The sequence below is a fragment of the Poecile atricapillus genome, chromosome 16 (genome assembly GCF_030490865.1).
Source record: "Poecile atricapillus isolate bPoeAtr1 chromosome 16, bPoeAtr1.hap1, whole genome shotgun sequence".
Classification (NCBI taxonomy): Eukaryota; Metazoa; Chordata; class Aves; order Passeriformes; family Paridae; genus Poecile; species Poecile atricapillus.
The window spans coordinates 3,925,580-3,940,362 of NC_081264.1; the positions used below are offsets into that span (position 1 = coordinate 3,925,580).

General features: G+C 46.6%; 1 protein-coding gene across 1 annotated transcript; it reads right to left on the bottom strand.

Moving 5' to 3' along the window:
• Positions 1-10,769: 10,769 nt before the first annotated feature.
• RPL6 (ribosomal protein L6) lies at positions 10,770-14,710 on the bottom strand. Its single transcript, XM_058851367.1, has 7 exons — positions 14,688-14,710; positions 13,873-14,124; positions 13,691-13,789; positions 13,234-13,377; positions 12,370-12,418; positions 11,698-11,882; positions 10,770-11,316 (listed from the first exon to the last, which is right to left on the bottom strand). Exons 2-7 carry the CDS (start codon positions 14,122-14,124, stop codon positions 11,164-11,166), a joined length of 882 nt encoding a protein of 293 aa, XP_058707350.1. The 5' UTR covers positions 14,688-14,710; the 3' UTR covers positions 10,770-11,163.
• Between the last annotated feature and the right edge of the window lie 73 nt (positions 14,711-14,783).

Consider the following 14,783-nt stretch of genomic DNA (forward strand, 5'->3'; position numbering starts at 1 on the left):
AGTTGACACAGGGTTCAGGTAAGTTCAAACAAGCAGTAATTTAGAGATCTGTGTGACAGCTCCGTGCATGGTTTGGTAGGACATCCCTGCTATTCATGTGTTGGAGAGTAGAAGAGTCTCCAGGCTTGGTTTTATTCTAGAAATAGATATTACTTGCCTCTGTGCTGCAGTAATTTTTGAACAGGGAAGAGTGTGCAGAGCTGCGATCAAAAAGTTTTTATGAGGGAGAAACTTCATGGGCATCTGTTATTTTTGGTCAAGACGTTACAGAGAGAAGAACGGCTGCAGATGGACCCTGATCCTCCTGTGGGAGCCCTGGGAGGACTCAGAAGAGAGGGAATGCTGAGATTGGAAGATTTTATGGCAGGTGGGATGCGGCGGCTGAGTTCTGGCAGGGGAGATAAACCAGGCTCCCAAGGGTTCCTTGGAGTGAGGGAAAAACTCCTGGGGCTGGATTAGTCACAACATTTCACGGGTGTTATTGTTTTGTTCCCAGAGTGGGAGTTTGACATTGTTTTCATTCATCCACAGGGGAGAGGAGTAGAGGGAGAGAAACACAAAGTGTGTGTGCATTTTAGTGGGAGTAACATTCCACCAAAAAAGCATTCCATCTTTAGATCTTCTGGTACAATCATTGTGCTAATTGAGTATCATCCACAAAATCAACACAAACAGCAGAGCTGGGAGTCAAATGGGATGTTCCCTTCACAACCAAGGTGAAGCACATCAGCAGAAAGGGTTTGCAGTGTTTTCCAGAGGTTTGGATGTACCTGTTCTCCAAAGGGATATTTCACAGGCTGGGTAAGCCCAGGCTGAAAATGCTTTGTCTGCAGCTCTCCCATCCTCTTTCCAAGGCTTCCTGGACTGCTTTATCCCAGAGGAATGTGGCTGCCACAGCAGCTCCCAGATGAAGAATCCGTGTTTGAGATGGCTGTGGATTCAATCCACTGCCTTGGGATGCAAGCCAAGGCCTTTTATTGGAATGAAGAGCTGACTCAGAGCCAGGAGAGGCCAGTGGAGCTCTGGAAGCTTCCACAGCAGGTGAGGCACTGAACGAGGTGTGTGGCCACATTATTCCCTGGCAGGGGCTGTGCTTTGTCCTTTGTCTGGGGGCTGGTGACAGTTTCTCCCAGGAAATCTGTGTGGGTTTCTGAGGGGAGTAACCTAAGCTGCCCCCAGTGAAAACGGCCCCCTTGGCTCTGACCTGCACATTGTGCAATTGTTTTGGAAGTCCTCCTTTTAGCCAAACCTGTGTGAAGACTTCCCAAGCTGAACAGAAGGGATATTCACCATTTTATAGTTATTGATTTGCTTATTTGGAGTTCTTCTGAATCCTATTGACTTGAAAATTCAAAGTTAAAAAGCAGTTATTGAATGAAAGCAATGGAATAAAACTGAGAAATGTACCCTGTCCTGCCTCAGTGCAGGCAAATAAAATAATTACTGGTAAATATAATTTCCTAAATTATTTGAAGTACCTGCCATTCAGGAATTAAGAGTGTGTTGTACATTCCATGAACTTACATAGCATGGAATGCTGCTGTAGCTTCCTACATGGAATTTTCAGTACTAGGGCTGTACTGGATGCAGCAAACTCCATGCAGTTTGCTTGGCATCTGCTGCAGAAGATGTTGTGTAATGGAATGAAAAAAATACAATATTTGTGTTCTGCCTGTCACCAGCAAATGTCAGCCACTGCAACTTCAATGTGCAGTCAGAGGGGTACAGCAGCAACTACAAAGAACTCTTGGACTACTTTATGGGAAGGCTTAAAAAAATAGACCAGAATAACTTTGTGACACAGATCATCCAGCTGAAGGAATAAAACCCTCAACTTGTAAACAGCCTCCTACAGAAAACCACTCTTTTGCTTCCATTATTTTGCATTTTTTCCATTATTTTGGAGCAGTTGTTGAGTTGTCTTTGAGCTGCTGTAGTTGCCTCTGCCTTTGGTGGCAGGATTTTGGGATCAGCCCCTTTCTGTGCAAGTCCCCTGTGCCCTTGTGCCTCTCTGGACATCACAGATACTGAGATTTAGCAGAAGATGCTCGTGGTCTGTGGGCAAAAATTCACTCCTGTGAGCTGCAAATGAAAATTCCCTATTCCTGCTTGGAATTTGCCTATTATGTAATGGGATTTAAGGCAACATTGTCTCACCCTTCAGTTTAATTTTACATTAACAGCTATTATGTGTGGGGAGAACTCTCTTCATCCCCAGGCTTTGCTGTGCATCTTTCTGTTCATTTAGAAATGACACTTTCGGATTCAGTGACCATTGTGGCACTAAGAAATGTGTGAAAAAAGAAAAACAAGTTGCTATTTTTATGTGGTCTGCACTAACCAGATTTGCAGACCCTGAATGCTGGCTCCTCTGCCTGGTACTTGTTATTTAGGGAGCCCAAATGCCATCATTAATAAGGCCACTACCCAAGGAATACTGGCATTTCTTGGCACATTATCTGGGATAAAAAAAATACAGTTTCTCCAAGTAAAACTTAGAAAGGACTGAAGTGGGAAAAAAAAATAAATTAGTGTTTGACAGAGGAGAAGGAAGAAACTAGACAGTGAAATAAAATAATTCCAAATCTCAGAAATGTATTTTAATTGCAAAGGGAAATATTCATGTTTTTCTCATTTAGAAGAGCAATAATTGCTGAACATTGCAAGGTGGGCTTGAGGGAGGAAGAATGGATATTTTTGTTAAAATTAATAAGGGTTATAGGAAAGAAGAGTATGAATCACTACCTTGCAAACGTGGCCTTACTTAAATTGGACAGGAAACAAATGTAAATTATGGAATTGGAGAATCTGGGAATCCTGGAATGGCTTGGGTTAGAAGGGACTTTAAAGCCCATCCCATTCCACCCCCTGCCATGGGCAGGGACACCTTCCACCATCCCAGTGGTTCCAAACCCTGTCCAACCTGGCCTTGGACACTTCCAGGGATTGGGCAGCCACAGCTTCTCTGTTCAGTCTGTTCCACTGTTGAATTATCTTTACCTTTAGGGAGTTCCCTAATTCATAACTGAACCTGTGCTATTGCAGTTTAACCCTTTCCATTTACTTTTCCAGCTGTTGCAGACACAGAGAAGTTTATTTCCTCCCTCTCCTGTTGTCTTCATCCATGAGGGCTGTGAGCAGAGTTCCTCCCCACCATCTCTGCAATAAATAATCCCTGTCCTTTCAAACTTGGAAAGTTGGAAGCCTGATCTTTACTTTGGGATTTCCTGCTCCCTTTTGGTGCTGGCATTTAACAGTGCTCTCCCTAATCTCAGGTCTCATTTCCTTACTCAAGTAGCCTTTTCTGGAAGTACCTAAATGCTGCCCATCAGTGAAGAAGAGTGGTTGGGAACTGAGCAGATCCCTGAGTGCTTGGCCTGAATTTCTGAATCTTCAATGTCTCAGAAGACTCATTATTACTATCCAAAAATAGGTAGGTTTAAATACAGCTATTCTGTGCTGTTTTAAAATTCAACCTCTCTGAAAACTGGTGCAGTAACACGAGGGATAAATAAATGAAAAAGGGATCTGGCACGATATTCTGCTCAATGTTGTAAACATATAAACGTGACAAGGTGGCATCTCTGGCTTCAGATTTACCCCATCTTTTGCTTAAAGTTTTATTGAAAAACCTTGGTAAGAAGAAGCTGGTTTTCTCTTAGCCTATCAAGAAATAATCTGAGTGTCTACATGAGTATTTCAGGAATTTTCTCTAATTTCCCAAGGGAGTTGGTTGAAATACTGATCCTACAATCCCTGTGTTTGAGGGATTCCCTCAAACAGGGATTGGTTCAAACACGGGGGAAATTCCTGTTACTTCACCCTGAACGAGAGCTGTAATGGCCAAATTCCAGAACCGATATCCCTGGAAAAGTTCTCTCTCCCCACCCAGACAGCTCCATGCACACATTGGTCAAAGCTGAGATCTGGGCAGAGCTTCACAGAATATTTATTAAAAATGTTCAACTGCAATCAGAATAAAAAGCTGAAATGCTGACATTTGCAATGTAACATTCCAGGGGGAAAAGTACATTTTGTGACAATTTCCTTGTCCAGGGCCAGATTGAAGAGGGCTTGGAGCAAACTGGGATAGTGGAAGGTGTCCCTGGAGAGTCTGAACCAACAGGACACCAAACAAAAGAGGGAAAACAGGATTTTAAATGAGGTGGTGTTTGAACTTCCATCATCTTTGTCTTTTACTTGCAATTCATATATCAGATCCAAGAGTGTGAATTCCTAATTAGCAGGTTTGCACCGGCATTGCAGCACTACCAACCATTTTCCTGACAAAGGAAGGCAGGGCAGTGAATCCCTGGCCTGAGCAAATGTTAGTCTGCGCTGATTTTCTCTTCAGTGCTGACAGGCATTCAAAACAAAGCTAAAACTGAAAGCCACTAATTGAGAACTGAAGCCAAGCTGTGCAAAGTGGAATAAGTGGAATGGTTTTCCTCTGGGGAGAACAATTTTGCTCTCTGTGTGGTGCTGTCTTGCAGCTCTAAGTGCCCCCATCTCCAAAGGTGTTCTTCCCATGGAGCCTTCCTCCCTTTCCTTTCTTTCTTGCAGCATTTCTCTTGCTCTTTCCAGGGTCTCTTTCCTCTATTTCCAGCCAAGAATCTGCTTTTAAAGGAAGAGTAATAACTATTATACAATAAAGTCCCAGCGAGTGAGCAAGTTGACAGGATGTAAATATGAGGGAAACAAACAGATGAGGCTGGAGATGTGTGCTGTGGTTTGGGATACTGCTGATTTATGTGAGAGGTGCAGCCCTCTTATGCTCTCTCTGACTCATATATTTTTCCCTATTTTTCTTCCAGCCAGATGGCACAAACCAAGAAAGGCCAAATAATTCATCACTCCACCTTTAGGCTGGACTTGCCCCTGGGTGAAGCCAGGATGGTTGAAAATCTTTTCATGCTGGTATAGGCAGGAGAGTTTCTTCATTTGTGATGTGGTAGAGGTGAGTTTATGGTGCTGCACTGGAATGTCCTGTGCTTATAAAATCCTGGTCCTGACAGGGAATAGGGATTGTTTTATAAACCTTCACTTCATGCTTAACAACGGCACAGTGTTTCTTTAAAAAGAACATCACAAGCAGCCTACAGAGAACCAAGAAGAACTAAACTTCAACTAAAATAACCCCACAAACAATCAATTAATCAACAGAAGAACCAGAGCAGTGCTGACAATCATCCAAAGCCACCAGCATCGCCCCCTTCATGAGATTTTCTTTTCCCAGACAGGTGACACCAGCCCAGCCTTCCTCCTGCAGCACAGGGACCACATTTTGTGTGCTGGGTTCCATTCTGTTATCATGTGCCTCTTGATTGGGCCTGACAAGCACATCAAAAAGCCATTTTTTAGGCTTGATTACCCAGTCTGCCCAGGCTTGGGGTGGTGGCAATTGAATGACGTGAGAAGTTGAAGCTCACGGTGACAGGATGGGAAGAGTGATAGAAATTCTAATGAGAATTATAAATCCTCAAGAGCAGCTGCACTGCCTGGCTCACACTGGGACACCCTTCTCAGGCACTTGTGAAATCAGCAGTTATTTCAAGGGAGCCCAAACCACACAATTTGTGCTGTTATTTGTATTATTTTAATTCTATTTTTTATTCAAGCTGTCAGGCAGTTTGGGGATTAATGGGTTGTCTGTGTTAGAAGGCAGTTACAGAATGATGTGAGACATTGCCTTGATGAAGTTCTGTTTAATTACAAAGCAGGCAAGTCTTTCCTGGAGTGTTGAATTAAATAAACCACACATTTTTATGCTCAGTGCTTCAACCGAAGCCAGGATTTGAACAAAAAAACTCCAACCCTCTCGAAGTTTCTCTTGCATCAGCAGCCTCAAAAGGCAGTTTTCCTTTTTCTCCCTCTGTGCCCCTGCTCTGGGCATGTGTTTGGCTTTTTTCTCTTCCACAAACACAAAGCTCCAGGTTTCCAGTGGCCTTTCTGCACTTTGTCAGGCCCCAGGGAAGCCATGTGGACGATGTGCAGTGCACAGGAGCTCTGCCATGTGCCTCTCCTTTGAGCAGGAGCTGCTGTGCTTTCAGTTCCCCGATTCCACAGGGACATTTGTTCAGTGTTTTCGTATTTTCTCGAAGGAAGAACTCTGGTTCCCCATCAATTTCTATGAAATTCCACAAAAGAGATTTTCCTTTCAGCTCAGCAGGACACTCTCACTTGAAATTTGAATGGTGCCATCATTTTGAGGGTGCATCGCTCTTTTTAGGGCCTTATTCTGAAAAATGCCCTTCCTCCCTTGTGAACCAAGGACTGCTTTTGTACATCTTACCTTGGGTTTTATTTCCTCTCGTCAAAATAGCCATTTTGAACAATAGGATCCCATGTACAGCACATGGTGATACTTGAAAGCCTTAATTTTAAAAACAATTACATCCTGAGGCATCAGTCAGGCCAGTGGAAAACCTCTGCATCCACTAGGACAGACAAAACAGATGAAGATGGAATCGCTTCTGGTTTAATCTTTATTTTCTCCATGAGATTTTTTTTCCTTGTGCTCCTTGGGGTGGTTCTCTGCATCCCACTGGCTTGTTCCAATGGATTGGAGAAATCATTTTACCTTTGTGTGGTTTCTTGATGTTCTCATGGCAGTTTTTGACCTGTGCTGGGTTTCACGAGGCCAAAGTGCTCAGCAGATGTAAAATATGAGATTATGATCATCATTAAAACCAATCTGCAAAGCACCAGGAACTGCTAATTGGGCAACTGCAGAAAAAACCCAATGGCTCCAGAGTCTGGATTGTTGAGCTCTGCTGCCCTGTACAAATAAAACAGCCTAAATTCTGCAAAAAAAATGGCATTAAAACTGATAAATAGGACTATGAGAGCATTTATTCTTTGTGACACCTGTGCCAGTCTTCGACACAGCACAACTTTTGTATTTTTTAGTCTGAAATGTTGATATGATCTCATAGAACAAGATCAGATTAATGGATCAGGTCCTCTCTCAGTGTCAGCCAAGCAGAGACTGCTTATTCTTTTATGTACTTCAGAAAATGGACATAAATTTTCCATTTTCTGAAGTTGAAAACACTTCTTGAGACCAGACATGAGAAAGTATTTCTGCTTTCTGCAGTATGTGAGCACAGACCTCTCTGAAAATAAGTGACTTGCTCAGGATCACACAGAAAATCAATATTGCTGAGGAAAAAACATTGAATTTCTTTCATCTCCAGTCCTATTTTGACTACTGTGCTTCCTCTCTCCTCATCCCTATTACAACTAATAAGTGTTTATGTCGGATGGAGTGTGAACCATGCTTAGGTCAGAGAAGATGCTGGCTCTGTGTGCAATCCATCATGTAAAGTCATTTCCCCTGAGATAAACACTGAAATAATGGGGGGGGGAAATAGATAAAGTGATCAAAAAAAGCCAGCCAGCTGACAAAAATGTTTTTTTTTTTTGACTGATAGCTGGGAGAGGGTTAAGATTGCTCTGATCTAAACACCCCAAACAACAAACAAATAATTAAAAAGTAACTAAATAATGAAAAATGTCCGGGTTGCTGCGTAGCACCCGTGTCAAATTCCACATGCAACCATCCCAGACCCACCCTCTGCAGTGACTCAGGCACTGCCTGGCTTCGCTCAACCAGTGGCTTCCAGAACAAAACATAGCAAGGACTATTATGAATAAGATCCTTATAAAAATGATTTAATTGCTCTAATTGCTTAAGCAATGAGTTGTCAGGCGCTCAGTGCAGACTGCAATGCAGGAGAACTGGAGAAATCAAATTAACAGGTAAATAGTGGCTGGGAACTTCAGTTCCTCTTCCCAAACCAGGACAGGAGCAGGAGCTCTTTATGGTGTATCCATAGGATTGGCATTTATTTATTCTTTATTGAGCTCATGGGGACATCCACAGTGAATTCCTTTGCAACAGTTCTGAACTCTGAGGGGAGGGAGGGCAGGTTCAGATGGAAATACACAGGCAGAAAAAGGTTCAGCCTCTCCTTAATGACAAGGCACATCTTACAGCACAGGTGAACTGCGCAGCCAGTCCCTGGGCATCTGGGAATTTGGCAAATTTTCCTCACCACTTGGCCCAAAAGTGTGGGAATCTCATGAAAGCACCTTCACACTCCAGCCAGAGCATCCTCTCTTAATTAAACCCAAGAGTGGCACGGCTGAAATGCCACAGGTAACTGTTCTCTACAAGCCTGGCACTGGAAAGGACTTTGTCTTGCAGATCAGCCTCAGTTTCTCCTGAGGATGCTGGTCCCATTCATGGGACTCTAATTCCAGAGGCAAGGGCAGTGTCTGCCTCTCTGAGCAGCTGGACAGAGCCTCACTGGGCTGGAACTGCAGCCACCAGGTCACTGCACAGCTGACAGGTAAAAATAGGTGCCTGGAGATAACAAGGCATCACATCTTATTATCAATTCCCTGGGAAAGCCAACATCCCTCTCTTTCCTCTCCAAAGGATGCTTTATTATAATTACATATCACTTTATTAGGCAGCTGAAGCAAAGAGCACATTTGATGCTAATGAAGTGCTGCTGTGGTTGAGGCTGTCACTATTTTTGGAGCTGCACATCTCCAGCACTTTTCATTGGGTGATGGAGGCTTTGGATGTCTCTGGCTTCTTCTGTGGGGGCTGCCCAGGAAAAAGCAGTGACTCAGCGAGCCCAGCTGCAGAACTGTTCACATGGAATGGGAAATGCTGGGGACAGCCAGAACACACACAAAGGCTCTTTATGTGCTGCAAGTTGTGCTCAGGTAGGGGCCAGCATTATCCGGATTAAAAACCCCCTCTGTGCTGGTCATCTGCACAGGCCTCATTTTTCCTGTTTTCCCTCCCTCACCCTGCAGCTTTTCACAAAGAAGGCAGATTTCACAGAACTCAGGGAAAATATTTGGGAGGCTGGAGACAGACACATCACAGCTGATCACTGGTGCCTCTCCTTATGAAATACAAGGGTTTTTCCATCTCCATTTCCTGCAGCAAAGTCTAAGGAGCGGCTCAGCCTCGGTAAGGCAGGATTTGGTGTTCCAATTTCTCCTGCTCCCACATCCCTTGGTGTGACACTGGCATCCAGCTGGGCCAGTGACTCAGCTCAGGGATTGAAAGCAGAAAGATCCCTCCCTCCCTTGCAGGGTGTGTTCCTGTCACCACCTCTCACACAGGTGACAGGAACGGGGCAATGGCAGCACGTGAGGCCACTGCTCCAGACCAGCATCTGTTGATGACCAACTCCCATTTCCAAATCACTTCCTGGCAGACAAAGCCTCCCCTCCTAGCAAACAAGCACAAAGCAGGAACATGTCAGAGCAGCCAGAATTCCAGAGAACATGGTTGGATTTCCACACCCAAATGGTTTTGGGGCTATTTCGTTACTGCAACTTCCCCATTCCCAGAGGGAAGGGAATGACTGAAGCATTGCACTTTTCCCTCTTGCAGTTTTCCCTCAAGAGCACAAGTGTGTGACTGAATTTGGGGTTGCAGACTACAATAACACATGTTCATACTCTTCTGATTCTCCTTGCTGCATGGGGCTTTCCCCATTTCACTGTTCCCACACACCATTTTTAATTTAAGTGAACTTTCTAAGCATATTTGGTTAAGGTTTTTCTTAGAGCTGCCTTAGGAGTAGCAGGGAGATGTGTACAACCCTTCTGTATCTTTTTAGAGACAATTTATGTCAACAGGCCATTCTCAGAACTGCAGGAAAAATCTCCCTTTAACTTAAAAATCTCTGACTAATCCCATTATCCAGTAAACCACACACTGGAGAGGATGTAACCAACCACAGACAAAACTCCAATGGCAGGGAAAACAAAGAACATGGGGCAGAACACAGCACAGAGCAAGAGATCTCTCCCAGCCAGGCCAGGAATTCTGCACTGGACACTGCCAGCTCACTGCCTCCCTCTGCTGAGCCTCACTGATACTTCAGAGAGAATTCCAGGCTGGTTTGGCTTGGAAGGGATCTTAAAGCTCATCCTGTTCCAACCCCTGCCACTTCCACTATCCCAGGCTGCTCCAAGAACTGTCCAGCCTGGCCTTGGACACTTCCAGGGATCCAGGGGCCTCCCCACGCTCACAAGGAACAATTCCTTCCCAATATCCCATCTATCCCTGCCTCATGTCCTGGCACTCCAGGCCTTGTCCCAAGTGCCTTTCCAGCTCTCCTGGAGCCTCTCAGGCACTGCAAAGGGCTTTAAGGTCTCCCTGGAGCCTTCCCTTCTCCAGGCTGACACCCCTCAGCTCTCCCAGCCTGTTAATTATCAACAGGAAGATGGTGGCAGCACCCAGTGCTTTCACTTCCAGACACTTTTTAACACCCACCAGCACCAGACTGTGGCCCCTTGGTGCAAACCAGCTACTCCACAGATGTCCAAGTTCTTGCACTGCCTCTGGAGCACTCCAAGCCCAATTCCTCCTTCCCACTGAGCATGGCTTCCACCTCAGGGAGGGTTGTATTGCTCTTTCCTATCCCGTTTTCATCAAGCCTGATGAATTTGATGAGATCTCCATTTCTTGTCAAGTCTAACCCTGCTGGCTACCTCAGCTCAGAATTACTGGGCAGACAGATGGTGCAGTTACATAAACCTGGATTCCTGCAGAAGTCTGGCTAAGGAAGAGCTCCAGAGTGCCAGACTTGGTGAACTGTACATCCCTGCTTTGTGTAAGAGCATTGATTTCTGCTGCGTTCAACACAGCACTAACCTCCACTCACTTTCAGACACTTTTATCCTGCAAAACTGTGGACTATTTCCACTTCAAAATCAAAGCATAGCTCCTGAAATACCTCCATAAAGTTATTTATTTGCTGAGGTTCAGCACAGAAATATTTTATCCTGCACTGTGTCAGCCCAGCATTAGCTGCTATTCCCAAAGTAAAATATGTTCAGGATCCCTTCCCAGCTCGCTCATAGTTAAGAAAGCTGAATTCCTGTTTATGTTAAAAATAGTTGAAAGAAATCCAACAACCACCACAAAACTCCAACAGCCAAAACTCCTACACCCCAAACTTTGTACACTCCAAATTCTGGTCACTACCTACAGCCCCTCAGAGTTTCACCCCACAGCAAGAAGCACTGCAAGAGCCGTGCAACACCTGCTGTTACAAACTGCAATGAACACACCACAAACCCTCACTTTTTTTTCCCTTGGAGTTTAATGTGGTGCTTCCAGAAGGCTCAGAACACCAATTTGTGAGGATAAACTCCATTTGAGAGAGAGAATGTGGAGCGCAGGTACCCTCGGAGCTGAGGCACCTTCCTGATCCGTGCCAGGATCTGGGAATCCACGGCCTTCTGGTCTGTCTTGCGCTGCTCCGTCAGCTCGTATTTCTGCAAAGCACAAAGAACTGCATTAAAATCCTGGGAGCAACTGCAGAATCCTTCAGGGAGAGGAGAAAATTCACAGCAAACCCTGAGTTTTGGGATTTTTAAGAAATCTTTCCTCTATTTGTTCTCAATAATGGGAAGGTGGTGGAGCACTGAAGCACCCCTTGGAGCCAACACAGAGACAGCATTCCTTGGTCAAAAAAGACATTTAACTGGAATAATAACCCTGAGAAAAATCCCCACATTTAAAAGGGGGGTTACCTCGTTTTAGTGGCATCACCTCACTTTATTAATGACTGCTTAAAATCTACCTGTTTTTCTCCTGCTAATTCCCCCTTTCCAGCCTAGCCTGGAGCATTGAGAAAGAACCACCCTGTCCCTTACTTCTTTCTCAGTGTCAAAGATCTCTCCTTCTTGGTGCTTGGGCTTCCGCAGCCTCTTCTTCTTGAAGTAGGAATCAGTGAGATGCTTGGGAATTTTCACCCCAGTGAGATCCACCTTTGTGGATGTGGCAATTACGAATTTCTGGTGGGCCCTGCGCAGGGGGACACGGTTGACAGCCAGGGGGCCTGAAGGCAGAGGAGACAAGAGAAAACAGGGTTAGCTTTTCTGGTGAAAACCACTGCCTTGAAGCTGAATTTTTGCAGTCCATGTGATGGCCACAGCTAAAATCTCAACAGTCAGAGCCCTCTAGAAATACAAAAGCCTCCTTCCTCAACTGTTCCAGGTGATCAGACCCTGAAGCTTAATTATCTCCCCTCCACCTCCCTGCACTCACAAATGACAATCATTTAAGTTGGAAAAGCTCTCCAAGACCATCAAGTCCAACTTCTGACTGATCTCTACCTTGTCAACCAGAGCAGAGCACTGAGTGCCACATTCAGTTGTTCCCTGGACACCTCCAGGGGTGGTGACTCCACCACAGAACATGATTCCCCACTGATATGCCAAACCAAACACATGCAGATCTGTTGCACTACTGAGCCCAGAGACAAACTTGAACTTAAAAACCCCAAAAAAAACCCAACACATACCGTGTTTAAATAAAATTTTTACCTGTAACAAGCAGAAGGCCAGTATCAAGCTGCTTCAGGAACACAACACGCTGTAAAGAAACGAGATAGCACATCAATCCTCAGGTCCCAGTGCTCCCAGACCACAGCCAAACTGGGATTGTGCCTCTGTTACTGGTACAAGCACTGACAGTGCTCCAGGTGTGGGTCAGCTGTGCCATAACTGACTTTGACTCTTCATGAGCTTTATCTCTCAAGGCTGAGCAAAGCCAGTAACTCCACTTTCACTCTTCCCTCATCCTACAGGATGCCAACAGCCATCCCAGCACCCAAACCCTTTGTATGAGTTACAGGCAGGAACTGGATAAACACCACAAGGACCCCATAACTTCACACAGTCAGAGCCATCCCCCTGTTGTGTTTTGCTCCTTCTGGTCAAGGTTTCCTTCTCTGACAGCACTCTTTATGGAATCAAGGACATAAAAACCAGAGAATTCAAGAAAACAAAGGATGCCAGTTATGTTGGTGACCATCCTGAGGACAGAGAACCCAATACAACCATCCCCGATAATCAAATTAAGAACGAAACTTTAATTTTTCATTTGCAGCACTGCTGTAGGATAAAGTTTTGTCTCTGCAGGAGCAGCAACAGAAACAGGCACTGGCTCTGTACTTCAGCAAGACTCCTTGCATTTTGTCCAAGCAACTGGCTGAACCTGTTTTACTTTCTCTGTGCACAACAACCTTACTTTAACATTTATTTCACCTCTGCCTCCCCTAAAGGCTGGACAAGGAAAGCACCCAGACAAAAGCCACAGATTTACACCCAGTGGGTCAGATGAAATCAGCAAGGAAATTCAGGATGTCTGAACCTCTGCCAAACGCTCGTGCCAGGAGCTGTGCCCACCTTGCCGCGGTGCCGGCCGGTGAGCAGGATCAGCACCGTGCCGGGGGTGATGGACGCCCGCAGGCGCCGCTTGTGCTCGCAGAACGGCTTCTTGCCGTGGCTCAGCAGCTTCCGGGGAACGTCCTCCGTGGGGTAGTACCTGGGCTGGGAACAGAGGACAAACATCTTGTACCACCTGCGTCTCACAGGACAGCAGCTCCTCAAAAAAGGTTGTCCCCGTTTCCCTAAAGCTCAGCTTTCTGAAGGATTTCTGCTTGGGAACACACGGAATGCTTTGGAATATTTAGTGTCAAACTCTGTATTTATGAGTGCTTCCACCTCAGCACAGCAACGCACAGGACAGAGAATTCCCACCTAAATTCCCATCATCTCCCAAGAATGCTGGGTCTGTACAGGCTGAGGCTCCTTCATCACCCAGCATGGACCAAACCACGAGCATCCCGGTGCTTTTCCATACCATTTTCCGGATTTTAACCACCCGGCTGCCTCCATTCTTGTCTCCACCCACTGGCTTAGTGATGGTGGCGCGGGGCATTTCCTTCTTCTTCTTCTCTATCTGTGTGCAAAGAACAAGGAGAACTCAGCACATTTCAAACCAAAACACAAACGTGACTATTCCCCCAGTGCTTCCCCCCCTACCTTTGTCTCTGGGGCCGTGTACTTGCGCTTGTACATGGCTTTCCTGGCGTACATGACTGAGCGGGAATACCTCCCAATGCCGCGGGCCAGGACGGGGTTACGGCTGGCATGGTACTTCTTCACCCTCTTCTTCTTGTCCCCTGCTGCTTTCTGGCTCGGCTTCTGCTCCGCCGGCTTCTTCTCCCCTGCCTTCTTCTTGGCCGGCTTCTTCTTCTCAGCTGGCTTCTTCTCCGGCGCCTTCTCGCCCGCCATCTGCACAGACAGCAAGGTTTAGGGCTCGTTACAGAGCAGAGAAAATAAAAACAAAAGAATCCAAACCATCCTTCCCACCTGTCTAGTAGCTGTCAGCCACCTCCTCCAGCCGTAGCTGACCAAGCCCTGCTCCCTGTGCGCCTCTACACGACTTAAAATGCTCCTGCACGCTGGTTACAACAGCTCCAGCGCACATCCAAGCGCTCCTCGCTGGGAAGTGCGAGGACAAACAAACACATTCCGAGCCTGCAGCCGCCTCTGTCCCGTCTCGGGACTGCCCCGGCACCGCTGAGCTGCCGGGCCCTGCCCGAGCGGCCTCCCCGCTCCAGCCCCAGCCCAGCTCCCGGGAGGCTCCGGCGCGGCCTCCGCATCCCGCCGCGGCCTGGCCCGCTCGGACCGGCGACACTCCCGCTCCTCCCCACCCCCGCGCCATCCGGGCCCCCCGCCGCTCCCCGAGGCTGCCGCGCCGCGCCTGTGACCGCGCTGGGTCCGCGGGCGGGCGGATGGCGGCGGATGGAGAGCGGCGGGCCCGGCGCCGACAGCGGCAGCTCCGCCATCCTTACCTTCCGGGGGAGCAAAAGGGACTCACATCCGGGTGCGCGGGCTAAGGACAGCGCGGCGTCTGACGTCAGCGCGCCGCGCGGGGCAGCACGGGACTC

What these genes read in the sequence shown, in the direction of transcription:
- RPL6 (XM_058851367.1), bottom strand. Translation starts at nt 14,124, where the DNA reads ATGGCGGGCGAGAAGGCGCCGGAGAAGAAGCCAGCTGAGAAGAAGAAG. An exon ending in TGGCCTTCTGCTTGTTACAG is followed by an intron (nt 11,883 to 12,369) that starts GTAAAAATTTTA and finishes CTCTGCCTTCAG; the next exon opens with GCCCCCTGGCTGTCAACCGT. An exon ending in TCTTTGACACTGAGAAAGAA is followed by an intron (nt 11,317 to 11,697) that starts GTAAGGGACAGG and finishes TGTGCTTTGCAG; the next exon opens with AAATACGAGCTGACGGAGCA.